The 27,180-nt window shown below is 42.7% G+C and overlaps 1 protein-coding gene across 1 annotated transcript; it reads left to right on the forward strand.

Annotated features, from left to right (window-relative positions):
- Positions 1-478: 478 nt before the first annotated feature.
- On the forward strand, positions 479-26,783 carry vwc2l (von Willebrand factor C domain containing 2 like; the record flags this gene model as incomplete). Its single annotated transcript, XM_080786501.1, has 3 exons — positions 479-868; positions 17,436-17,565; positions 26,632-26,783. 3 exons carry the CDS (start codon positions 479-481, stop codon positions 26,781-26,783), a joined length of 672 nt encoding a protein of 223 aa, XP_080642627.1.
- Positions 26,784-27,180: the final 397 nt, after the last annotated feature.

Raw genomic sequence — 27,180 nt, forward strand, 5'->3', positions numbered from 1 at the left:
AATGGATTTTAAATTGTTCAAATCGAAATTAACTATTTAATTTCGACGTAGGCCTAAGAGGAGAAAATAAAGCGAATAGCCTGCACTCCACCCACTTTAAATAATGGACGTGTTGACATTTTCACACGATGGTGGGAGCATAATTGTCATGACTTTGAATTAGGCCTAGTATTGAAATTAGAGGCACTCTCTATTCTCTCTCTCTCTGCCCCCTCCCCCTGGCACACACTCATTATGAACACACGCGCGCGCACACACACACACACACACACACACACACACACGATATCCATTGATAGATTTGTTCTATATTATGAGTATGACGTAGACTTAATAGTCAAAAATGCGTTTAATTTGTGTCTGTTATTTCGTTGTCCCCATTGAAGCGCAGGAAAGGCGAGTGGACACAACAGGGGCCTAGAATGACATCCAGACCCTCTTGTTGAATGCAATGTTGGGAATACCGCCGTGGCGAAGGATGGGCCCTTTCTTTCCAACGACCTGTGTTGTTCTCCTCGCCCTGAACGCCGTCTCTCCGGCCTCCGTCAGTCCCGAGGATTACCCCGTGGCGACGGACGAGGCGGAGCGGACAAACAATGACAACATCGTCTTCGACGACTACCGGGGGAAAGGCTGCGTGGACGACAGTGGCTTCGTGTACAAACTCGGGGAGCGGTTCTTCCCCGGACACTCGAACTGTCCGTGCGTATGCACTGAGGACGGGCCCGTGTGCGACCAGCCGGAGTGTCCCAGGATCCACCCCAAGTGCACAAAGGTGGAGCACAATGGATGTTGCCCCGAGTGCAAGGAAGTTAAAAACTTTTGCGAATACCGAGGGAAAAAATACAAAGTCTTGGAAGAATTTAAGGTAAGGAGCCTTAAACTTCGTTTAGAGCCAATTCAAATAATTTGCTTCATTGATGCGTTTGGTTCCATTGTGTCCATACGTTCATTCAAAAAGTATATAGGCCTACATATAGAAATCTTTGGGAAAGCATTATTATCCTATTATTTAGTTTAATGTCTGGAGGTAGCAAAGGAGCCATGTGCTATTATGGCTGAACCAGAAAGTAAATGTAACTATATACAAATAGCCTTCTCCGAGTCCTGCATGCATGCTCACATTAGGGTATTATGCAATATGGTCAACATCACGATTGCCATTGACACAAGAGCACTGCACAAAGTCTCTGTTGTTGTGTAGATCAGTGGTTTTCAACCAGTGGTCCCCCGTGCATGCTAAGTGATGGAAAGTTGGTAAGCCTTATATATCTTTAACTCTTGACCATTTGGTTTCATGAGAGGCTAAATGAAATCAATTGGTGGTCTGTGGCTCAAATGCAGAATAAATAATGGGCTTGATATGAAATGGGTTAAAAACCACTGGTGTAGATGGCTGGGTAGCATATAGCCATAGCATAAATAGTCAGGGATCTCAAACTTAATTTTAAGTACCACCAACTTAATATGTATTTGTCTGTGGAACCCCATCTGCAAAGATTTTGTGCCAGAGATGCAAAATAAGAAAATCAAGATCTTAAAAAATTAAATAAAAAAGAAAAGAAAATGCAGACATAGGCCTTCATTGCAATTTTGTGAGCTTGTACAATATAGGTCTGCTATTTTCAAATGGCCGATGTGGGTTAACTTATAAAGCACGGTTTTAGACTGATTTTGTTGCTATATTGACACATTCAGCTGGGGACCCCACCCCCGCACCCCCCTCAACAACCCCTTGGAAAAGGTTGCGAGTGTTAATTTAACACTCAAGGTTTGTGGTGTGTGAAGAGTAAAGTGTGTTTGTGTGGGAGGTATGCATGGCTGCCTCCCTGAATGACATCACTTGCTCCTTGCTGCTCCAGTCATGCCAACATGCAGCATTTCTAAAGTTCCAAAATGCAGTGCTGATGTTGGGAAACCTTTGCTCTGTGGAGGATGTGCTGACATCAAACCAAGAAGCTGTTAGATGTGTGCGTGTGTGGGCGTTTGTGCGTGCGACAGTGCGACTGTGCATGTGCAGCTGTGCTCCAAGATAGTTTATCTTTCTGGAACATGTATGCATGTAAACCTTGTGCTGTTCTTGATGGAAATCGCTTCCCTTTTAGACGTACAACTTACAATTTAGGTGTTTAGCAGATGCTCTTATCCTGTGCTTACAAAGTGCAAGATGGGAGAAAGCAGCTTGAACCTAAAGTATAGTCCACTGGTCCTCAACATGAGGTCCAGCAAACTCAGGAGTCTTTGAGGCAGAACCACAGGGGTCCCCACAACTAAATGATTGATGGTTAGAAACCAAATGGAAAAAAACCTTTAAGTAAAACTACCAATACAAGTAAAAGTCCGGTATTCAAAATTTACTTCAGTAAAAATACAAAAGTATTAAATATAATATTTAAATATACTTAAGTAGCCTACTGAAAGTAAAAGTACTCATTATGCAGAATGAGTCCCATTTTACAAGTTTCCAAATGTATAAAAATACTTTGAAAACAGCCGATCTACAAGCTCACAATGTGTCACATCATGATGCATTGTGAGCTTGCAGATCTGATATTTTCAAATGTCCGAAATATAGGACTGAACTGAAGTGGTTAGTGTGTTTTGTAATATTAATCAAAATCTTCAAAGTAACTAGTAACTAACGTTTTCATATAATTGTAGTAGGGGGTGGTGTCATGTAAAGTGGGCCATCAGGTAAAATGAGCCAGCTAAGGTTTCAGCCTCCTAGCTATATTGTGTCTTTAGATTTTTACAGCCAATGACTGCACAAATGTCTTGCCACAACTGTACTTGACTTCAAACAATTGATTGTGTATAATCTGTGTTATGATGGTCTTCACCAGATATAATGCTGATATTTTGCTTAGCTAACACATTTTTTAATGAAAATGCAAATGTTGTTAGTGGCCCAATTTAACTTAATGTCTTTCAGGTTAAATGGGCCACCCATTTCAGCTAAAATGGGCCACCCATTGTTATATCTGTAATGATGAGCCCCTAGATTATTGTCATTTCTGCATGCCTGTGTGATTGCAAATAGGTTGCATCTATGTGATTGGGGCTGTTTTTGCATGCACATTTCTTCCAAAGCACAGACTTATATTGACTTAAAGTTGAACAAACTCATTTGTTTCATCATTAAATGTTGTAATTCTACACTGTATGTTGCATGCTATTCATTGTATTATTAAAATGTAGGCCTAATGACATTATTTTTTATCAGAAATGACTCTGTTTTGCTTTTGCATTGTAGATGATAGAGTGGCTCATTTTTGCTGAACACCTTTAAAATGTATTTCACCTGGCATCCGCCCTGAGCAGTCATCGGGCACGTTCGGAAATAGCGCACTGAGCACTGTGCAATGCAAACTAATAGGCGAGTGCGCTCCCAGTGCGCATATCCGAACGCACATGACTGATGTGGTTGCACCTCATCAGATGTGATGCATTGCATCTCCCACCATAACAACCATAGACCAAGCATGGTCTTTTTATGTCAAGTACAACTGTGGCAAGAATCATGTGCATCCATTGGCTGTTCAACTTTAAAGAGCAAGGAGCTAATAGGCTAAAAATAAATGTGGCCCATCTTAGCTAATCAGGTGGCTCAATTTACATGAAAATGTAAAATCAAAAAAATATGTGACAGCTTATGTTTCAAAAGCTGTAGGGGCTGAGCTATTATTTTTTCATTATATAAATGTAACTCAAACATATTGAAAACAGTCAATGTTAATCATAAAACCCAATGTGTCACTTTTTCTTAGATTCCCAGGCACACTCAAGTAACACTCAAGTAAAAAATACCTCAACATATTGTACAATACTTGTGTAAATGTACAGTACTTGTAATTTTATGACACTGCTATGAGCAATGTCAAATACAGGCTGTTTAACCCACTTAAACTCTATATACTTCATTGACCCCATGTGGCGTAGCTCCCCTCCTACCTTTTCCCTCTATATACCAAATATCTTAGTGGATAATTACCGATCTACCACCTCATGTTGTTGTTGCTGCCAACGAGGTTCAAACAGCTTAATCCAACTGTGTGTGGGCTGTGGATGATCAACATCGCCTTAACCCATTCAGGACGGGAACCCCTTTTGATGTTTTTAACATTATTTTATACTTAAGCTATTGATGCCTGAAGACCGAAAGCTTGCAAAATAAATACTTTGATTGTGCGCAGATCTGAGTGTGCGGGGCTTCCCTTCTCATTTTCCCTTTGTGACTCCAGCACCTCACTTAATTTTTTTCAGCAGATGAGCCGTGGTTCTTTTTACATACTTTAGCTATTGGAAAATAGCAGATCTACAATCTCATAGTGCAGCACCGAACTACGTGCTATGAGCTTTTAGATCTATTTTTTTTAATCGTGAAAACTTGTCGCAAATCTTTGAATATATATTCTTTTAGAGCGAATGTTTTTAACTCAAATCTTTACTTCTGGGGGTCCCTGGAACAACATATTTTCAGATGGGGGTCCGCAGCCAAATACAGATAATCCTTGACATGCCTTGTTTTGTCTTGTTCTCCTGTATGCCAACTGTCTGTTACTGTACATGATGTTTGTCTAATTGCTCAGAAACGTGTGTATTTCGTAATCTCTGGATCCCCTTGAAAACGAGATGATTCATCTCAAGGGGCTATTCCCAATAAAGAATTTCCAAAAGGTTGAGCACCACTGACACAAACATTTTAAGAATTTAGAAGACTTTTTATTTTAGAATCGCGAAAAAAAAGAGAAAAAAATAGAGGATCCACAAGCTTTACAAGATTTGTTGTTTTGCATTCCCTTCACCATAGTAAAAACTGCATTCTTTGTTCTGGAGAGGGCAGTTTTTTACATATGGGTATGGCAGGGGCTCAAGCCTCCTTTGAAAAACAACAGAAAGGAGCTTTAACTCCAATATGCATGCAGGTATACAGTATTTTCTCATCTTCAAGCCCTATAGTGCCACCGCAAAACAGCAGATCTGCTATTTCCATTTGGGGACTAAGATTTAGCATGATGCAAAACAGCATTAATAATCCTGTTTAATAATCCTATTACTACTATTAAATCCTAATACTTTACACATTTTTGGAGTAATACAAATTGGCTTTTGAAAGTTTAGACTGTTGTGGGTTAAATAATTGGATTGAGGTTGGAATGAGAGCTACACAAAGAGTAAATGAGGCCTTAAATTAAACTTCAAATGAATGGTGGTCTATGGCAGAGTAGGAGACGAGGCGGTGGCAGCAACAAGGGCCAGCATGAGTATAGAGCGTCGCAGTCATGACGACGCCAGGCCCAGGAAATCAATCCCAATGCATTTTTCCCATAGACATTTCAAAACGTAGACCTTTTAGGCGTCTCTTGTCGTGACAAATCATGACAACACACACAATATTTTGGACCAAACAAATAATTTATTAAATAATAAAAGAAAAACAACAACAAAAAGTGTTGTAACCTGCCGTTTTTTTCTTCTACTTTCTAATTATTTGTTTGGCCCTGAAAAATTGTGTTTGTTGTCATGATTTGTCATGACAAGAGTTGCTTTGTCCGCGGCGTAAACGTCTTTAAATAAATACTTTCTGAAAAGTCTATGAGGAAAATGGACAGGGATTTATTTTCCGGGTCTCTCTGACGCTCTATTATATGCACAGCAAAAGCCTTCAACACTTTTACCCTATAATTAGTTGATTGTGGTCCCTCCAGGGGTCTATAGGTCCCCTCCTTGTTGCACTCTACACCCACTCTCTGTGCAGAAAATAGCCAGTCTACTTGCTCACATCAGAATGTTAATTTGCCTGCTCTGAATAGGGACGTTAGGTTCCATGTGGTTAACTTAACCACATGGAGTGTATACGAATGTCTTCAGATTAAGCTTGAATATTGCCATAGAAATGTTGGATTTACACAGGGGATCGTTTTTATCATATCCTGTGTTTTGGTAAAGTACATACTGTATACAGCCACCATACGTTCAATCTAAATTCAACTACATTCAGAGTATTACTTCATTCGTCTGGCTTTAGAGTCACATTATTGGACTGTGCAAAGTGTACCTGCACCGGATGAGTGCAATTACACACAACTGCAAACACAACTTATTGACTCACTGTAATATTTGTTTTAGGCTAATTTATGAGTCATGTGTCAGGGGAATAAAAGGTTCTCATTCAGCAACATTACAAGCAGTAGGATGCGTCAGAGCATTTCTCTTTATCAAATACCTGGAGCTAAATATGGCTTGCTATTGTTTACAAAGCTTATTAGCTCTCGGGGGCTTTAACATCAGGCATGAGCGTGGGGACTTCAAGCACAAACTTGATCTACTTATCTATGTCACATTAATAATCCTTGAATATTATATCTGCTATTTTTGCAAACATATTTTAACGTATGACATGCCAAAATAGGGACAGCCGTTTTGAAAGTGGTTAAGTGACGTAGTGTGATGTTAATCAGGGGATGTGTAAAATCAGCCCTTTTGCCCATGTAGCTAATCTTATGTGACCAGTGTGTTTGCCAGCATCAGCCTCAACTCTGCATTGGGATGCATGCACACACTCTCCCTGCAAGCATGTGAGCATCTCAGTTTTGAGTCCATCAATAGTGCATCTCACCCTCACAGCCACACTAACCTTGAATTGCGTGGCCGGTGAGGGAAGGACATTTCACGGCACTCAAAAAACGATTCATTTGCCGTTATTGATTTTTCCAGCATTGAAAAAAGACAGCCCTAAAGAGAGAGGAAATCGTGGCTATGAATGGCCACCCAATGTTAATCAGTGAAAAAAAAACTGATATTGCCCAACTGGGAAGGGGCACAGAACTGCTCTAGCAAGGTCATGTGGATTACTCTCAGCAAGTCTTTGTCAAATACAGCAGTGGTATCTCAACTTATAGGGTCCGAGGTCCCCAAAGGAGATTCCTAGGGGTCCCAGAAAATATTTTCTGGGCTGCTCCTTACAGAAAATATTTTCTGTGAACTCCCAGAATGTTTTATTTAAATTGATCATTTTTTGATCATGAAAGGAAAAAAAAGTCTGCAAAAGCAGACAACCCGCAACACTCAAAATTAGAAAAGTATTCTTATAGAGCGTCGCAGTTCCGCTCCTTTTCATGACGACAAGCGTCCGTCATGATTTAAAGACCTGTAAGCCTCAGACAAAGCCAACTCGGATGGTGACAAAATCATGATCAATATAAAATTAATAAACACAATTTTTTGGGCCGAACAAATAATTAGAAAGAAGACAAAAAACAACAAAGAAGTGTTCTACACCGCATGCCCTTTTCTTCTTCTGACCTCATCAAACCCTGTACACTCAAGACAAGCTCTATATATGGCCAATACAGAATTCATAGCAAACAAAATGGTAGGAGCACACACCAAGAGTAAGGAGGTGCTGACCACGGGAGACAAACTTTAGAACAGAAAGGAGAGGTCGCACAACTCGTAGTCCCGATGCAAAAAAATACTTTTTATTTACCAATGTTTCGACAAGCTAGTTGTCTTCTTCAGGCTAAGCCAGCCTGACGGCGTGCCGCGGGTTCGACTCCCGATCCCGACGGCCTTTGCCGCATGTCCTCCCCCCATCTCTCTCCCCATTTCCTGTCAGTCTACTTTCAACCTATCAATAAAGGCATAAAAAGCCCCAACAAAATATCTTAAAAAAAGAAAAGCTACTGTAGATGTCTTCTTCAGGGTATGAATACAGAATTTATTCCATATGTTGATCTGACAAAGCGCCAGCGCTCACCCAGCAGTCTGCCGTCACCCAGGTGGATGCGTGCACGCGACCTCGCCCTTTAGGCATTTCATTTTAACACAAAGTATGCCAAGAACACAGGACTTCTTCTCTCCACAACCCGCCTTTGCCAGAACGAGGGAACTCGTCTTTCTTTAATTTTATCCAGTAAATAAAAATAATATTAAATACATGTTCTGCACAAAATGAGACAATCTGGGGTGTTTAGGATCTTAGAAAACATGAAAACAAGCTAAGCTAAGCTAGCGCTGATGGTACCACGCCGGTGGGTGCTGCCCCTCCATGAGTAATAACAATCCCAACATGGGGGCTGCACCACGTGGTTAGTCAGGGAGCCCTTCTTCTTTTTTGGTTTTTCACGCATTCTTCTGGCACTGGTGCCCCTTTTTCCCCTAGAGGGCTGGGATGGATTGTATTAACTTACAAGCAAGCAATGTACAAAAATACAATAAACACGTTTTTGATACGTAATTTAATAAAACCACTTACAGTAGGCCCTATTAAAACGTTTAGAAAATGACCAACCTACATTGCTCACATAATCACATTGTGACACGTTGAGAGCTTGCACATCTGCTAAATTAGAACGTTTTTGAAAAAGTTTGAAAGCAACACACAGGCTGCATAATTGCCTATACAGAGTCAAACAAAAATAGCCGATATGTTGGCCCTATATACCGATGTATCTGTCTGGCCCTAATTTGGTGGAGCTTGACAACTAAAAGGCTGAGGAATACACAGCATCCAGCGACAGCCTGGAGTACTTCAGTCAGGAAATGAACGTCCTGGCACCCTGCAGTGATCAAGGAAATCAAACACTCCCCACAGTGTCTGAGAATAGAGACCCAATTAAAAGATGCCGACAGGTTAACCTTTGGTGCAGGCCTCGTGGCATTTATTTGGTTGTGATCCTGGGGAGGTGTGTGCAGCTCTGTATTTGCATTCGACAGCAGGAGAGGATCTGCATTGATAGATGAATTCGGACAAGACATAGGTCACATATAATACATACAGCAGTGGTTCTCAAACCGTTTCACCTCAAGGACCCCCAAATTGAATGTATTTGACCGCAAACACCCCATCTCTCAAGAGTTTGTGTGTGTGTGTGTGTATATATATATATACACAAGATCTCTACAGTACTAGCATACAACGCAAGCTTTCAGATATAGGCTATTGGCTATTTCCGAATAGACAAATTATATAATAGGCTTGCTTAAACTGACTTTGATGCTGTATCAACACATTTTAGCTGGGGACCCATTGGACCCCTGGGAGTCCCCCGGGCCCCACTTTGAGTCCCACTGCAATACAACATCGCCCTTGTTCGCCATCATTATAGTGAGTCTCATCACATAATACAACAGAAAGGTCAGCCATTAAGTGACACTTACGTAATGCTGAGAGCAGACATTGTGTCAGTGTTTTCAAGGGCCATTCACCCCACGTATAGCGTTGGTACATTGTCGGACTTCCATTTGTATAATTCTAAGCCTGGCTTGCCTCATGCAGTACATCAGCAACACAGGAATTATTTTGACAGTGAAGCCCAGTTTTGCAGGGAAAAACTACTTTTACAGCTTCCCCCAAGCAGATGACGGCTCAGATGGCTCTGATGAGCACACAGGGGCATCTGTTATGGGTTAAGTGTTTTGGACAGGGAGGGACAATTTGACACATAGCCGAGGGTGACCTTCCAATTCCCAGATGGCCTACATACAGTATAGTACTACCCATTCATCTACAATACAGAACAGCCGGACTGTATCAGTGATGCAGTGTTTGTTTTGCTGTCCATTACTGCCCTGAGAGAGCTCACTCACTCTAGGCATTTTACCTACAGGGGGCAAACTACTGTAGAGGGTGCCTATAGGGATTCCGCTTAGAGATACTGCAGGGGGGCCGAACGAATCATTATTGTCCGAAATGTTTTGTTCGTTTTCATGAGTTGTCATGATCCGAGTTGGAAAAGGAAGTTGCCGCCCCGTTGTTCCTGCCTGTCGACTACAAAACAATACTACAACATGACATAACGATATAATCCGCTCCCGACAGGATCATATACCCTAAATGAAATGGTGCCCTATATAGCCTGGGACCAGTGTTCACTTTAGGGCTGCACTGTCTTTTTCTTTGGCTAACTGGCTGTATATGCCAAGTAGTAATTTCACATCATTCACTCTTACAGTATGTACTGTATACGTGCTGCAGAAAAGTCTGTCTGTGTGTGTGTGTGTGTGTGTGTGTGTGTGTGTGTGTGTGTGTGTGTGTGTGTGTGTGTGTGTGTGTGGGTGTGTGTGTGTGTGTGTGTGCGGGGGGTGGGGGAAGTAGTAGGCTAGGCAACATAGTGTCAATCATTCACTGACTATCTGATCAAGATTATCTCTCATCTATTATCTCAAATACACCCTTGGCCTATAGACTGGTGTGGTCAGAGACAATAGTGACACGTTTCACTATTTGAAAGGAGAAAAAAAAAAGCACCACATTCCAGAACACATTAAAATGCACTATGTCGTCATGCCACTTTGTGTTTTGGCATCAGCCAAACACGGCAGCGTGCGTTTTGTCTGCGTCTCTGTCCTCAGGCTGCAGGCAGTGTGTGAGCTGAACCTCTTTGAACCACTTACTGTAAACCCTATATACTTCATTGACCGCGGTTCCCGGAGGGTCTGTACTCTTTTTATTTCCCTCAACTGAATGAGGTGCACAACTAAAAAGCATTCTCAGTGGTGCTGAAGCAGTGCATGCTTCCGCACAACAGCAACAACAACAAAAGAGAGCGACTCGTAAGAAGGTGCTGTGTGGTGGCACCACCGCTAGCCAGCCCTTGGCTTATAGGGCACGTGTGCCACTGAGAAAAAGGGAGCAGTGTAGCATGTCTGTTCGGGAAAACGTCTGGCCCCAGCCTCGCTTCAATGAAGAACCAAGAGACATAGCTTTCTTCTCTGCAGAAAAAGCAGAATAATTCCTCATTTAAAAGCTAACAGAGTTTACTGATTTTTGAAAAAAAAGAAAATCATCAGTCTCAGATTACTTATAAATGTGAATTTAAAATGCTCACACAGCTTTGCATAACTTGACACGATTACTGAAAACTAGATTAGATGAATGCACACATGCGCAGTCATGTGCACACTCATAATAACCAATCCTGGGTAAACGCGCACGCACGCACGCACAACCACACACACACACACACACACACACACACACACACACACACACACACACACACACACACAATTAGTGACTTATCTTGCTCTTCATCAGTGACACCTATGAGAGGAAAAAAAAGCAGCAGCGATGAGTAGCTCAAATTGATTTTCCTATCGTGCTGCGTGCATGCTTGCGTGCGTGCGTGCCTTAATTTGAAGAAGTGATCAAGAGCAAACAAGTAGGCCAGAAGCAACTTTCAAGACAGTTTTTCCTCAAGAACTAAGACAGGTTTAAAAGCAGACCTCCTCTTAACATCTAGCAAACAACGCACCACCCCCATTCCTTCCCCTGATGTGCTGAACTCCCTGACTGCTGATAACATGCAGCTCTGACACGGGTGACACCAGCTTCCAGTTTGACTGTCAAAGCACTATAACCCTTTATCTGGTAGCTGCCTGCGTGAGCTCCCTTTGACCATGTTGTCTGGCTTCAGTGTACGTTTACTGTGCTGTTTACCCGCTCGAAGGTTGGCTTTTAAGCAGATTTATTTGGCCTCCTCCTACAGTTAAGTCGGAGTGAAACTGGAGGGGCGTGACAGCCGACTCACTCATACAGTATACCAGGGTGAATGGGATTTGGGGGGGGGGGGGGGGGGGGGGACTTTGTCTGAGCATCACCAAAACATCCTGCGGCACTTCTGAATTCGGTGTCGGTGTTGTTCGGGTTGCTGGGCTGAGGCATGCATAACTGACACAAAAGTTTTCATTAAAGACTTGAATGCCACTGAATACTGAGTTGATCGCTGCTGTATCACAGGTGCATGTTATTTATTATTATTATAATTAAGCCATTTAGACCGGCTGCCATGGCACCGTTACTTTATCTTTGAAGCCAGGAATGCATGCACTTCTCCTTGATTTATAACCACGGCCCGCTTCTGTGGCCAATGCGGAAGTGCCTCTCGCCTGCAGACTAGACCTAAATATATAATTCTATGGACTAGACCGCGACGGAGGCCCGCTGTCTCAAGCAAACTGAGACATTATCGAGTGAGTTGCCGTGTCGAACGTTACAAAGTCGAGCCGACTGAGGGGCGTTCGAGTTGCGACCCGATAGGCAGAGAATAGTAAATCATGTTCTAGCGAGAGCGTTTTCCCCGACTGCCACTCGAAGAGGCTACTGGCCAATCACAAGTGTCCTTGCACAACCGTGTAGGCTTTCGAAGGACGCAGTTAAGACAAACAAACAGACAGGCCATAGGACACAAATATGATGTGCCGTGCTGTATGACACCATAAGAATAACAAGTACGTTGTCACATTGAGCGGTATTGACTGTCACCAGTGCCTTTACCGTCGCACCACGATTTGACAGAAACCTCTCACTAAGGAAAACAAACATAGCTTAAGCAGGTTTAGTCATGCATCACTAATGTGGCCCTCAAGGATTATATACAATAACTAATTTTCTCCTTTTTTGGTCTCTCTCTAAAGATTGTAATGCATCTTCTGAGGAAAATAGTGTCTTTGTTTGCCAAATATAGATTTCAAAAGACAGCTTGCCTTCGTGTTTTCAGTTTTCTGCACGTTTTATAGTAATTCCCTCCTCCATGGCGTTGGCAGCTGGTCAAATATTAATAACAATTTGAGTTAGTTGGATCCATGCATCCATTTAACTAATAGTACCACCTGGAACTCCAATTGTGAGTTCATGTTTGTAAACGTGTCTGCTCCCACTATTAGCAAACTTGGACTGACGCGTATCAGAGCATCTGGTAATTCCTGTGCAATAGCATTCTGCTCATCAATTCTACTGTACTCTGCTGTCCAAATAACTATCACATGGATTGTACAAACAAATGATTTTACCAGGCGCAGGATCAACATAACACTAAATATTCATTTCAATTCAAAAGGGCATTATTGTCATGAGAAAACGTACGTTAAAATTGACAATGCAAAATTATCCTGATAGGTTGAGTTAAATATCTCAACCTATAACAAATTTTGTTTGTCATAAGACACATCTGCTTCAATAACAAGATGGAGATTCAGTGCTGCTAAGGTGCAGGTATAGATTATGTTCAATTTGTCACAGATTTATGGGTGAAACATACTGTATATTTTACTGTAGATCAGACCCTTATTTGTAACCATACACATACATAGCCAATTTGTAAAATAAGCTACAGTATTCTTACTTTAATTCCCTGACTAGGCATATCTGCTGTGACTCAACATAATCTTGATTGAACATGGGTTTTGGCCGCTGGCTATTTCGTATCAGTATAAAGCCAGTTGTGAATGTGATTGCTATTATATTTTTCACAGACCCAGGCACCCTAATTTCACTCGACAGGCAATCAGTCTTGCCAGTAAGCTTGACAGTAGTAGTGTAACCACACACCTTCTTTTGTCCTGCAGGGTAGGTTCCCAAACCTCACCTCAGAGTGCAGATGTTCTCATTGAAGTAACAGACAAGAGAATCATTAGTTTGAGATAAGCCAAAAACACGGCAATTACACCGTATTACATGGTTTAAACGCCTTAGACTTAGGGAGGTCTCGCTTCTTACCCCCGGTGTTCCTCTACTGACCCTGGCTCCCACCCTCTCCTGGCCCGACAGGCTGACAGGCGGTGAGCCTGTCTCCTCCATATGCATGAATCAATATCTTGCTATTTTAATTGGCATGCTACCGCATGGACGGGTGAGAGGGGCAGCAACCTGTAGTAATGTTAAACACTGCCATTTGGAGAGCATTTCCTTGCATTTTGCTGATGAAAGAATACAAACTCTTTGACCACTTGTCTTAAACCCTATATACTTTGTTGAATGGAAGGGTCCGTAATTGGTAATTAAATAAACTAGTCCGGGCATGTGAGGGAAGATAACTGAGGGGATGAGGAGCTGATGGGTAAGCATGGACTTAAGGAGAGAAACTAATCTAAGGAAAGATGGTGGTGGATTTAGGGAAAAAAAGCATGGAAATGGCTGTGGTGAACGCCAATTTCAAGAAGAGGGTGGAACACTGGGTAACAAGAGCATAAAGGTAGGAGCACAATGACTGGACAACTACTGCAGAAGTTGTAAGGGAGACAGCTTAGAAAGGACTTGAGGTTGAATGAATGGAGTGCGGGTCGGGAAAGCATACAGAGAAAAAGTAGGCAGGAGTACAAGGTGATGCAGGGTAAGGTGAAGAGAGAGGTGGCAAAGACTAAGGAAAAGTAGCATAAGGACTTGCATGAGGTAGGTTGGACACAAGGAGAGAGAAAAGAGGTTGGACACAAGGAGAGAGAAAAGACCAGTACCGATTGTCCAGACAGAGGGACAGAGCCGGGAAGGATGTGCAACAGCTAACGGTGATAAAGGATAGAGATTGAAATGTTCTGACAAGTGAAACAGTGTGTTGAAGATGCATTACTTCAAGGGGCTGATGAATTAAGAAAATGAGAGAGGGAGGGAGAGAGAGAGAGAGAGAGAGAGAGAGAGAGGGGGGGTGGATGGATGGATGAGGGGGATTTGGAAGGAGGAAGTGAGGGCAGCTATTAAGAGGGTGAAAAATGGACAGTTGGTCCAGATGACATACCGGTGGCGGAGTTTCCTCACTAGATTTTAGTGATCTTGGAAGGCAAGAGGATGCCTGAACAGTTGAAAAAGTGTTAGAGGTCTAAGGTTGATGAGCCACAGCATAAAGCTATGGGAAAGAGCACTGGACGTTAGGCTAAGAGAAGAGCTAGGTGACGATTAGTGAGTAGCGGAAAGGGTATAGCACAGACACCATTCGCCATGCGAGTGTGTAGAATAGATGGAGAAGGTCAGAAGGAGTTACACTTTTGTCTTTGTGGACCTAGAACAAGCAGGTGCCGGAGTGTGGAGTGTGGTAGGAGTGACGGTTTCAAGGTGAGGATGGGCTTACACAAAGGATTGTCTCCAAGCCCTTTCATTTTTGCATTGGGCAGGCTGACAGAGTTAGGCAGGAGGCACCGTAGAGTAGACTATGATATGTGCAGGCGACATTATGATATGTAGTGAGAGTTGTAAAACAGAATATGTGTGCTTGAACGAGAGAGAGAGAGAGAGGATAGTGAGGATGCAAAGAGTATAGAGGTGGCAAAGGTGAAGGATTAAATACCTGGGGTAAACTATCCAAAGTAATGAGGAGTGTGGAAGAGAGATGAAGAATTCTTATTTAGGAGTGCAAAGGAACATGAAATTGAAAAAACCCTGTTTGACACTCATTGTCATATGACTCCTGGGATCATGTGTACCTCATTTTGTACAATAATGTTTATTCAACAAACACTGGCATTTGCAGCATTTGTGTTGCCCCCTGTGGGTAACAATGTGTTTTGGACAACATCTGTATAGTAGTAGAAAAATCACACCCGTGTGAGATAAGGGGTCGCTCTTCTCATTATACATCATCAGACATCATCTCATGAACAACTGAATTTATGTGATTGGTTAGCCGATTTGCTTGTCTACATATGACGTATATTTTCCCTTCATTGTCAATGGCATTTAATGTTTGTGTTGCCACAAATTTACGACATATTTGAGGCACATATGACCTCATTTCACGATCCATTGTCAATGGCAAATATGAGACATGTGGGGACAAAAGCTGTATATACTGTAGAAGGGGCTAGCGCCCCTCAAACAATTACACTCATGTGAAGTGAAGGGCGCTCTTAGCCAATAAAATCATCACATTCTGTGCTACAAACACATTCTGTACTCAAACAAATTCCGTGCTCAAACACACCTATACAAAGCTGTGCATAGGAGAAAAAGTGTTTAAGTAAATGCTAAATGACGGAAAAATCTTGTTAGGCAGAAATGTGTGTGGCCTACATTGGGAGTTACGTCATGATCCAAGGAATCCAGGGGAAAGTAAATGTTGATAGTGCGACCTACAGTATGGTTCATGAGTTATAGGCCAAAATGTAAAGCAGTCTGGTATAGCTCCACTATGAGGTAAATAGAAAAATAAAGAAAATTGGGTAGTGTGCACAAAACGTTTGATGACGATCAGTCCAGCAGTTTGCGGAATTACGGTAGCTGCACATAGACACAAACATAATCGCTGCCGCCCAGTATTAATAATAATTATAACTTAGTGTTAAATTAAAGTCTATACCAGTGTCAGTTAAGCCTCACTGAGAATCCACAGAAAGCCTGGTTTAAGACACTCAAGCTCCCACGGAGAGCTTAGATAAAAAAAAAATAATAATACTAAAAAAAAAAAATCCTGTCACAGCTCAGTTGAGACCGAAGGCTCATTCTTGTTATGAACTGCAATGAGCAGGACAACAGTGACATCACTTGAACTGGAGGAATAATGGAATAACGGGGGCTAACTGTGTCACACATTCGCTTCTCAATCTTATTTTCCCCGGTGATCTGCTGCAGTCACCTCACTACTCACTCTCCTCCCAGCTGGATTGTGAACAGAACGAAAGGGGAAATGAGCAGAAAGGTAATGTTAGCACAGAAAGTGCTGCTGGAGCTCGCATGAGTGCAGCTGGGAGGGACTGTCGATGATGGCAAGACTAAGAGAAGAGATAAGATAAGATAAACCTTCATTGATCGCTGGAGGGAAATGTGGGTGTCATAGCAGCAACAGCAGTAAGAGTGAAACACAGGAGAGGTACAGGTACTAGAAACAATGAAAGACTTTCCAAACAAGAACGAGATGTACTTATCGCTAGCAAGAAAATATAGCAGATGAGTTATTGTGGTCTCATCATCTTAAGACTTTTGCATGCTATACACTAATACATTGGACAAGGTCATGAGTTGCCTTCTCTTTCCAATTTTCTGGGGAGATGGGGGAGTGGGGTATGAAACACTTTGTGGCATCAATATTATACATCTTTCCTACATCCATATTTTCTCAGCAAGTGCAGACCTATTGCATTTGTTGACAGAGGACATGCACTGCTGATGACGAGCGGTTGGAAAATCTGGAATGATGAGGAGTAGTTGACCTTTGGCGTGTTGTGAACAATGTGTATTTTTCCGCTTCATGCAATTGCAATTTTACGGTCAAAAGAGTTTGTACAGTTGATGCAGTCAAGATGCACCAGTGCAGATGGGACAGATCATCACTATAAAGAATGCTAGGCGAGGCCCCTAAGCCGGGTCTGGAGGCACAATGCAGCAAAATGCAACACACTGTGAGCTAATTGAACGACTGAAAACATACCAGATTCTATATTACATTCTTACTCCTAATGCCCTTGTTCAATGTTGGCTCAAGGCTGTGCCTGTGCACAATACACAGACTTATTTCTCAGCTGGACATTAGTTGCAGAGATGGAAAATTTGCATTAGACAAAGATCAGCACAAAGGCATAAAAGGAGCTGCGAAGTGTGGAGAATGAATCTGAAATATGACTGGCGTTACTGTATAGGCACTCGAACTGCACTTCAATAAGGGAGATGAAACATGTTGAGTCATCTAACCCACATTCCTCTCTCTCTATCCCTCTCTCTGCTCCCATAGCCGTCGCCTTGTGAATGGTGCCGCTGCGAACCAAATAATGAGGTGCACTGCGTGGTCTCCGACTGTGCCATTCCAGAGTGTGTCAACCCCGTGTATGAGCCGGAACAGTGCTGTCCCATCTGTAAAAACGGTAAGTGGCCCGTCTTCTATGCTGGAATTCATTGCGTGCACTCTCTCCAGAAGTAATTAAAATTGCATTAACCACTTAACCATATATAATTAGTTGACTGAGGTCCCCAGGGATCTATACTAGGCCTCCTCCTTTTTCCCTCTACTCAAAAAGCTTTGCCGAAAATAGCCGACCTTTACAAGCTAGTGTGTCCTGTTGCAACGTGCTGTGTGCTTGTAGATCGCCTATTTTCGGCAAATGGTCTCCCCCAGAATAGAGACACAAGGCTTGTTATTAAACTGACAGCAGAAAGTGTATCTGTATCCATTTTATGACCAATCCTTCAGAGGATGAGGACATAATTGATGTTTTATGAATTAAAATTGGCCCGTTGGTCACTAATGAGTGGTACTAGCTTTAATTATAAATGACACTCTAAGCAGAGTAAACATTGGCCCATTGATTAAGGCCAGAGTAGGAGGGGCTAATGGGACCCTGGAGAGCCCTTTATCTCCCAGTGCCCCCATGCCCTTGTCACACTCAGCCAATCCCCAAATTAGAATTATAGTATTCCAATGGCTCGTTGGCTATTTACAAGGTGGGATGGGAGATTCCCCTTAGCCAGCCCCAATTCTGTAGGGCAGATGGAGCTTTATGACTGAACTGCACTAACGGCTCCTTCTGAACATGGCCCAAGAAGGGCCTGGGAATGATTAAGTACAAGAAGTGCTTAGAGTACATAACATCGAATGCAGTCGACAACAATGTTGCGGTATGCAAGAGATTTATAATCAGCCACATACGTTCTTACGTATGTGGCTGATTATACATTGTTGTGGCAGTACTGATTAGAAGACTAATAAGACTGTTAAACCTCCAGGATAAAATTCAAAGGAACCCCTGATAAGCAATGATAGGATCATAGAGAACAGAAGGAAATGCAAACTCGTTATTGTCTTCTCAATTTGTACTGTACCTCAATCAAATGTAGACATTTATTTCGATAATTGCCTATATATAGGATATATATTTTGAAGGTTCTAATGGCTGACCTACTATACTCAACTTAGCTTATTTAAAATATAAATTAAAATGGTATTGGACAAAGATATTGACACCTACTGTATACATTGAGGACTCTAACAGGAGCTCTCATTCAAGGTTTCTTCGACTATGCATGCACCTCGTGGTACCACGTACAGCACCACAAAGGCCCTAACACGGCTCCAGACATCCCAAAACAAACTGGTCAGGCTTCTGCTTGGCCTCACTGCTACAACCCACCTTACCCCTACTCTTTTTTTTGTTTTCTAAGATTTGTTTTGGGGATTTTTTATGCCTTTAGGGAAGACAGGAAATGCAGGGAGAGAGATATGAGAGAGAAAAGAGATGGGGGAGGGAGGGGAAGAGAGAGGGGGGGCGGGGGGGGGGAGAGAGAGAGAGAGACACGCGGCAAAGGCTGATGGGCTCGGGAATCGAACCTGGGCTACTACTAGGTGCCCAGATGGTTGAGATAACCGTCCGGGCCACCCCTACTCATTTTGATAGGTTGGGATGGCTCAGGGTAGAGGACAGTACATAAACTTGCAATGGGCCAAGTCTACAAGATATGCTACACCACATAGACACCCATGTACTTGTCAAACCACGTCCTAAACATCAATGCCTTCCACAATCACCACACCAGAGGGAGCTCCACTAATCATGTTCAACCCAGATTTGGCTCAAACTAGGGGTTAAATGTGTTCTCCTCCAATGCAAATCCCTACTATCCTTCAAAACTGCTCTGAAAGAGCACTTACAGATGGCTGCAATTTGTTTGATTTCTAACCGGGGTTTTTTTACGATGTTTTTGCATAGTACTGTATATTTGTATGTCATTATTCATTAAATGTTTCTTATATGAAACAAGCCAATAGACTTTCATGTCTTAGCAGACATACTGTAGTATTGAACTGTACTTTCCTGTTCTTTTTTCTGCAAACTGTTAAAGCAATCAATCAATCAAACCTCAACTTAATATATTCTAGCAGCTTTGTTGAAGCTTTGGAAGCAATAACTGCAATCAAGCACTTTCTGTAACTGAATAAGATTGATCTACTTTACTTGTACAGTAGCTTGTTGGCCCACTCTTGAGCAAACCGTAACTGTAGTGCGTAATGCAGCAATGCAACCCCAAATCATCACTGAGCTCTTGCATTAGAAAACTTAATTTTGTCTTGATGGGATTTACCAAAACACTGCAGTCCAAAGAACATGACAGTGGCTTGTCAACATGCATGATCTGGCAAAGTCCAGTTGGACCTTTTGTGCATTCAAACAGCGACAAATGATGCAACTGTACCTTCAACTTAAAGACCAGTGTGATCTATTTAAAAGTTTCCCTTGCTTTTTTCCCTCAACCATTCAAACAATCTTTCTTTTCCATCTTGGGCCAATATTCCTCTTGCGACCGCATTAAAGTTAGCTACAGTCCCAGGGGGTCCCAGGGGCATTAAACGTAATACTATTCGCAACAGTTGTCAAAGGACCATCAAGCACTTTGAAGATAGTTATAACCTTTACATTGAGGCAAGGCAAGCAGAATAGCAGTAGTTTCTGAACTTTTGTGTTTTGTTCCTCCTCAAACCATCTTGCACACCGACTTGTAGGTGGTGCGCATAATAAAATATATTCTAATTTGAGCACATTTCAGGAGAAAACGTTCGTGTGACCACCGCGCTCTGATTTATGTTGTGTTACCAACTTAGATCAACATCAAAAGCAGAGAGGTCGAACACACCAACACATACATTTGAGCAGGTTTATTTACTTCTTCAGGACAAATATTTCAGCTACAAGCCTTCTTCAGTGTTCCCCACTCCCACAACTACACTGAAGGCTTGTTCTTCAGTGTTCCCCACTCACACAACTACACTGAAGAAGGCTTGTAGCCGAAAAGTTTGTCCTGATGAAGTAAATAAACCTGTGTAACCAAATGTATTTCTTGGTGTGTGCGACCTCTCTACTTTTTATGAAGCACATTTCAGGAGAAATTCTACATTCTCTTAAAAAGTGTGTGTAAGCCAAATAGTCTCCTGTAGCAGTAGAAAGGGGAGAGTTAAGCCTAATATATCCATTGTCTCACGATTGTGGCACGACACTGTCGTGCCATTATTGTTTTGGTGTCTTTATGTGATAGTTCAGTGAAGAGACAGGAGACGTTGGTGAGTGACAAGCCGCAATTGTGCCGGCAGGTTTAGGAATGGAACACGGGACACGCTGTCAGGCATCAAACCCTATGTGGTACATGCCTTAACCACTTGGCCATCAGCACCACCGGAATCAGGCTTTAATCCGGGCAGACAGGAAACACCACAGTGGCATTTTAGGGAGGCCTGCTGTCTCCAAGCCCCCAAGGGAGACTGGCCCAGCTTTGGCAGGCATATGAAAACTCTCTGAAGGTGGACAGCTGAGTGGTGGTGGGGGGTGGAAAGAAACACATAGTAGCAGAGCTTCGCTTAAGCCATGGGACGGGCAACCGTGGGAGGAAGCCATCCACTCATGTACTGCAGATGGGTGCACAAGTATTCAGAAGACTCGGGCTTGTCTTTTTTTTTCTCTCTTTCTTCACCTGCTCAGAGAAAGGAGAGAGGCAGAGAGAAATGGAGGTTTAAGGCTCCAGTCACGCATTTGAAACAGAGATTCGAATGTGTGACTAAGGCCTAAAACCTACCGGCCACTGGCTTCCTGAGATTGGACACTTGGCCATTGGAAGGGGCTCTTACACGCATCACCAGATACAACTCTTAACTAAAACATTCTGCCGGAAAGAAAGAGACATCAAGCTCAGAACAGTTTCACCCCAGGCCAGTGGAAACTCAAGAAAATGTCTCCTCCTACTGTGCCACACTAATCATATGAAATCACGAAGGGGATACCTGCAGTATAATTATAGAATATTTGTGTGCCCCCCGGCACATACAGTAATTAGCAAGTAAAAATAAATGGCCAGTGTTATTTGTGAACTCAAGAAGGCTGAATCATTTACAACTCATGTCAGTTGGCCATTGTGACATGCTGTCAGTCTGCCACACAGTGACACAGAGGTTACTAAAGCCAGGTAACACTTATTCCTGATGACACTTTGACAGCGTTTCATGGACAACTGACAACTGACAGTGACACGAGACTTTATACACCAGATAATGTCATATACTGTACTGTAGCCTGCAGGTGCATTCTCAAGACAGAACACCATTGCAAATTTAGGAAGTAAGCGATCTGAAGCGACGGCGTGGACACAGAACCGGGCAGAACCGGGCTCTTTCCCTAAAACTTTATGGACCATAAACCCAGAGAGAGCCTGCAGACCAGCATCCTTTGAGCAGTGACAGGTAGCGGAAACTATGTCCTTGTGCCTTGCAGCGATACGATCTATCTGCCCATAAACAATCACACACTTGGCAGCCATTAGTGGTCACCCTCTTTCCTCATTAACCTCCCCTGGGTTTGTCCTGTAACCTGTGCCAGCTGTCCGGGGGCAGATCTATGAGAATTTAGACTTGGCAGGCTCTCTCATAGGGGATTCACACTGAGACGGACTGAGTCCGTTTCATTCCAACCGTTCCCAAATATGGTTGACTGGTCCCCGCTGGCCATGATTCACATTGGCCGAGATTCAACAGCGCACCCGGGTACAATTCATTCAACTTATGTGCCTCAGAGGGGCGCTGTGGACGATGGGGCCTTGGGAGAGATAAAATGGTAATGTCACAGTAGAGTCACTTTCAGAGTTTAGAGCAAATAATAAAGTTTGGCTGTGTTCCTGACGTTGTCTTGAGTTATAATAATAACAACATCATACTATAATTCAGTCAATGTCTGTCTGTCTGTCTGTCTGTCTGTGTGTGTGTGTGTGTGTGTGTGTGTGTGTGTGTGTCAGAAACACCGCCGTAGCTCCTCACTGCCTGCACCAATCACTCCCACTTTTCACACAGGCATTGACCATAATAATATGGAGGTCTTAACGAAGCCCTTTTTCCAATTTAACAAATTATAAATGTAATAATGAATTTATTAGTGAATAAAAAATGCGAAAACGCACCCAGGGCGCAGTACCCCCCGCGGGGGGGGGGCAAATATCTCACAACGGGTAAGGGCTAGTAACAACAATACACAACTAAAGCAGTGTGCGCTGATGGTCTTAAACAGCACAATGCAACGTTGTCTCTCGTCTGTATGACGGTGACATCACGTACATATCCTTGGTATGTTAACAGTGAAGTCACTGACTAATCCTTGGTATGTTTGTCCTATAGCTGCATTGCGTGGCATGTGTTTCTTTTCCACAGCTCGTGCTGTGCTACTCAAACACTAGCGGATTACCAATCATTCTTTGTCAACATTCAAGTAGAACACAAGAAGTACAACCAAGGTAAAATAATGTGTCATTATAAAAATATCTAAATTATGATAATAATAATAATAATACACTTTATTTATATAGCACCTTTCATACATAAAATGCAACCAAAAGTGCTTAACATAAAACAAAAAGCAGCGAAGACCAAAAAAACTAAAAGCTAGTCAGTACAAGAAAAAAGTTGTACAAATTAACAAATAAAATAGCAATACAAACACAAGACACAAGATAAATGTAAACAAATGCCAAGTTGAAAAGATACGTTTTCAACTCGGTCTTAAAGACATCAAGGGAGGTCGCCCTTTTAAGGTGCAGTGGTACTGTGTTCCACAACTTACGGCCTCACTGGTATTCTTATGTTGAGCTTTAGGCAGTTTTAGTAGAAGAGCGGAGGAAGACCCGAGTGTTCTAGGTGGAACATCAAAATTGATGGAATTCAATGTATATGAGGGTGCCAGGATATTACGTGCTTTATACACAAATAAAAGTGCTTTAAAGTTATTCTAAAAGATACTGGTAACGAACAGGACTGGACTAATGTGATCTCTTCTTCTAGTATTTGTTAAAATTCTAGCTGCCGCATTCTGGATTATCTGTATTCTTTTCATAGATTTTTTTAGGTAGTCCTGTAAAAAGGGAGTACTTCTGCATCTCTCTGATTTAAAAAAGGTCTTACTTTAGCCATGTTTCTTAAATGAACTTCCACTTCCTCCTTTTAGTACGGATGGCTTTCACATTGCAGCAATCCGTATCCGAGACTTGATTGATTGCGAACGGTACGCATCATTCACACTACCACAACATCTGCAAAGTGGTCCCGAGTGCGCACCCGGGACCATAGTGTGAATCCCCTATCAATGTCTCCTCTAAGGCCAGATCGAATGGCTTTTATTATGTCCGAGTAGTCCATGGGACACATCTGTGCCGAGGGGAAGCAAATTAGGCATAAGAGGTTGCCAAAGATTGCTTTTTATGGCTTTCATAGTGTCGCCGCCAGGTCGGAAACCTTGTATGTACAAAACTGTTACTTTATAGGAAATGGGATTTTCTTTTCCTTTAACACTTTCAACCAGGGATCCTTATTTTGGGCACGTCACTGCAAACATTTTCAAAAGTAGTGAAACTAGCAGATCTACAATCTGATGACATGCGAGCTTGAAATAGATTGGCTATAGATTTAGATTATGCAACACTGTTGTACAACGTCTAAAAGTATAACGTGACCAATAAGATTAATAAAAAACAAACCAAAGAAAGTACAAGGAGAATAAGAGATACAAGGTTCCTGCCTGACAGGCTAACATATATAATAGGGACTTTAAGCAATGACGGTTTTCAGGACGGCTCCGCTAGGCGGAAGTACGGCTGCTATGACGCAATCGCGGTAGCAGCCAAAATCGTTAAGCAAACAGCCGTCGGTGACGGGTTCCCACCCCTTTTTGGTTCCCATGGTGACGACGTGTCTATGCAGCATATGTCAAACATAAACAGATAAAAAAGAGAACACCCCGTCGTGCGTCAGCTAACTTGCCAATAACTTGCTTCTTACATGCGCTGGACATGATCAGCAGTGGAAAGAGGAAGGTACTGGATCAATTTGTGTTATTCTAAAACAGTTTTAATAAACATGGTAATTATGACATATGGAATTAGTATCATTTCTTCAGAGCATGCCAACACATTACACAGCAGAAAGTGATGGAGCAATCGGTGTAAATGTATGACAGTTTATTTCAATAAACATGGTTATTGACATGGCGTTGTAGACACTACGTGGAAGTGTAGGTTCTGCCGTAGTAGGAAGGGCTATGACGGCAAGCAGGTTTATCTATCGAGTGCTGATCCATTTCCGGTTGCCGGATCGGACTGCCGTAGCCGTCGTTGCTTAAAGTCCCTTATGCTTGCTCACTGCACCACAGCTCCACTCGTAAACAGGATGCAGGGGCATAGGAAGTTGAACCGAAGGAGAGGAAAGTGATTTTGAATCCAGTCTGATGTGAGAACTAAAACAACACATATTCTCACTAATGATGGTCCCACGGGGCTGTGGGCTGTTCTGGAAGGCCCTGCTCTTCATGCTAATCTCTGAGTTGAGTCAACATCCTGGAGAGGAGGCCGACGCTATTATTAGGGTCCAATGCCGATCCTAATTTTGTCCTAGACCACGAATCTAGAATTGATTAGAGAAAACAAAAAAATAACCGACAGCACAAGCAACACAACGCATCATGAGCTTGTTGGATCAATTTTTTAAAATAATAATTATTATTATTATTACTATAATTAAAACGTATGCTCCGATAATTACATGCACAAAAGAGTTCACTAGCGGCTGCATAATTGCAGATGGCGATGACATGATAAATGTCAAAAATGATAGGTTGGAGGAAGAGGTCTGAATATTAATACACTGTTCAAATTCCACTAATATTGCTGACTGCATGGTAGTCACTTGGTCCGCGCTCTTGAGACTGTCTCAGTAATAGGTTATTAACCTTTTTTTAATGTAATATACTGTATAAACACTGTAGTGCTTATAATACAGAAGGCCTATATTAGACAGCACTAATCAAAATTATAATTAGTTAGATATATGATGTGCGTGAATAATAATCAGAAAAGCCAGTGTCTCCTGGGGTGTCAAGGGTTTTTCATCGTCAGAAACGGAGGTATGGAGTCTGGCAAGATTTACAGAGCTAAACGTAAGAGACAAATCCAAAGTGACCGTCACACTAATTGAGCCACTGATTGTTTCATTTAAATTATTACAATTGGGACCAATTCCTGGCACATGCATGCACTTCTGTCTTGGCAAGGGACGTGGACGTGGCAGTCTTGACTCACCAGAGGCAAGATCTTGATCATGTGGTTTACATTTACAGTAAGTAAGGTCGATGCATTTAACGAAAGTGACAGCGATTTGACACGCAAACTCAGTCAGATGATACATCCGGTGAAATAATTGTCCATCAAATCAGACAATTTGCCACATGAACCCTAGCGTAACCCATTCTGGGCATGTCATAGTAGGTAGGCTATAAGATTTAAGTGGTTAAAAGGAACCAGAATCTTATCACCAGAAACAAATCCATGGAAGTAAATCTTAACCGCATTTCACAGATAAATGTGACTTCACGCCTTATCAGTTCAATAGTTCTCTACAGTTTCACCACAGGACGGGATGGGCATCCAGAGGAATTGTGTGTGTGAGGAATTTCTAAGGAGTCTGTGGCCTTTTCATGCAGACTGAAGTGATTAACACCATCCTCCCTGCTGCCTCTCAAAGCAGCTTTCTCTCTCTCTATCTCTCTCTGTGTACTCCCAACCTCTCCTCTCTGTACTGCCAAGCCAGTGCCTGGCAGCCTTCTCTGCTCGCGGCGCATTAGGATGCAAAGCGCTCCATGTCAAGGGAGAAGGGGAGGCTAACAAAAGCGCTTTAGTGTAGCAAAAACAAGCCCATCGGTGCATGCCCGTGAAAATATCTGTGCGTGTGCTCCGACTTGGCCGACTCCCTGCGGCCCTATGCATTGCTCCCGACACCCCTTGTGAAAAAAAAGTAAAAACAAAACGCAAAAAAAAAACATAATCCCAGGAGAGCCTTACTCAATGTATCCCCACCTCCTCTTTCTCACCCCTTCTTGCTCTGTCCCTCTCCCCCCTTCCTTCCCATCCTCATGCGGCAGGTCCAAATTGCTTTGCCGGAACGACGATCATCCCAGCCGGTATAGAAGTGAAAGTGGACGATTGCACCATCTGCCGCTGCCACAACGGGGACTGGTGGAAACCTGCGCAGTGCCTGCGGCGGGAGTGCCTCAATGGCCAGTCGTTGTCATAGAGACCCCATCAGGGAGGACAGTGGCAAAGTTAGGGCGAGGGCCCTGCCCGCTGTGCGTGCCATTTTGTATGATTGACAGGGAGAGGAGCACAATTCCTTGGCAACCTGAGGCTGCGTGGTGCAGCCTAGAGACACTTCACTGGCTTCAAGCAAGAGCGGCGGACTGGGCCACTGCTGGACGAAAAGGACGGAAGTTTGTCTCAAGACTCTTTTCACCTTTCCAGTTTTAACCGTTGCTATATATTTTCAGAGATCGACTTGCTTGACTTTGCTGCTCTCACACACTGAAGTTTATATATTTCACAAACTCTTTCCTAACCATTTGGCACTGATGAAATGCTCTGTTGATTTCTGTATGTATGTCATCCCGCTCGTTGTAGTCGCCATCACGATCACG

The sequence above is a fragment of the Protomyctophum bolini genome, assembly GCF_963924005.1.
Source record: "Protomyctophum bolini genome assembly, chromosome: 16".
NCBI lineage: Eukaryota > Metazoa > Chordata > Actinopteri > Myctophiformes > Myctophidae > Protomyctophum > Protomyctophum bolini.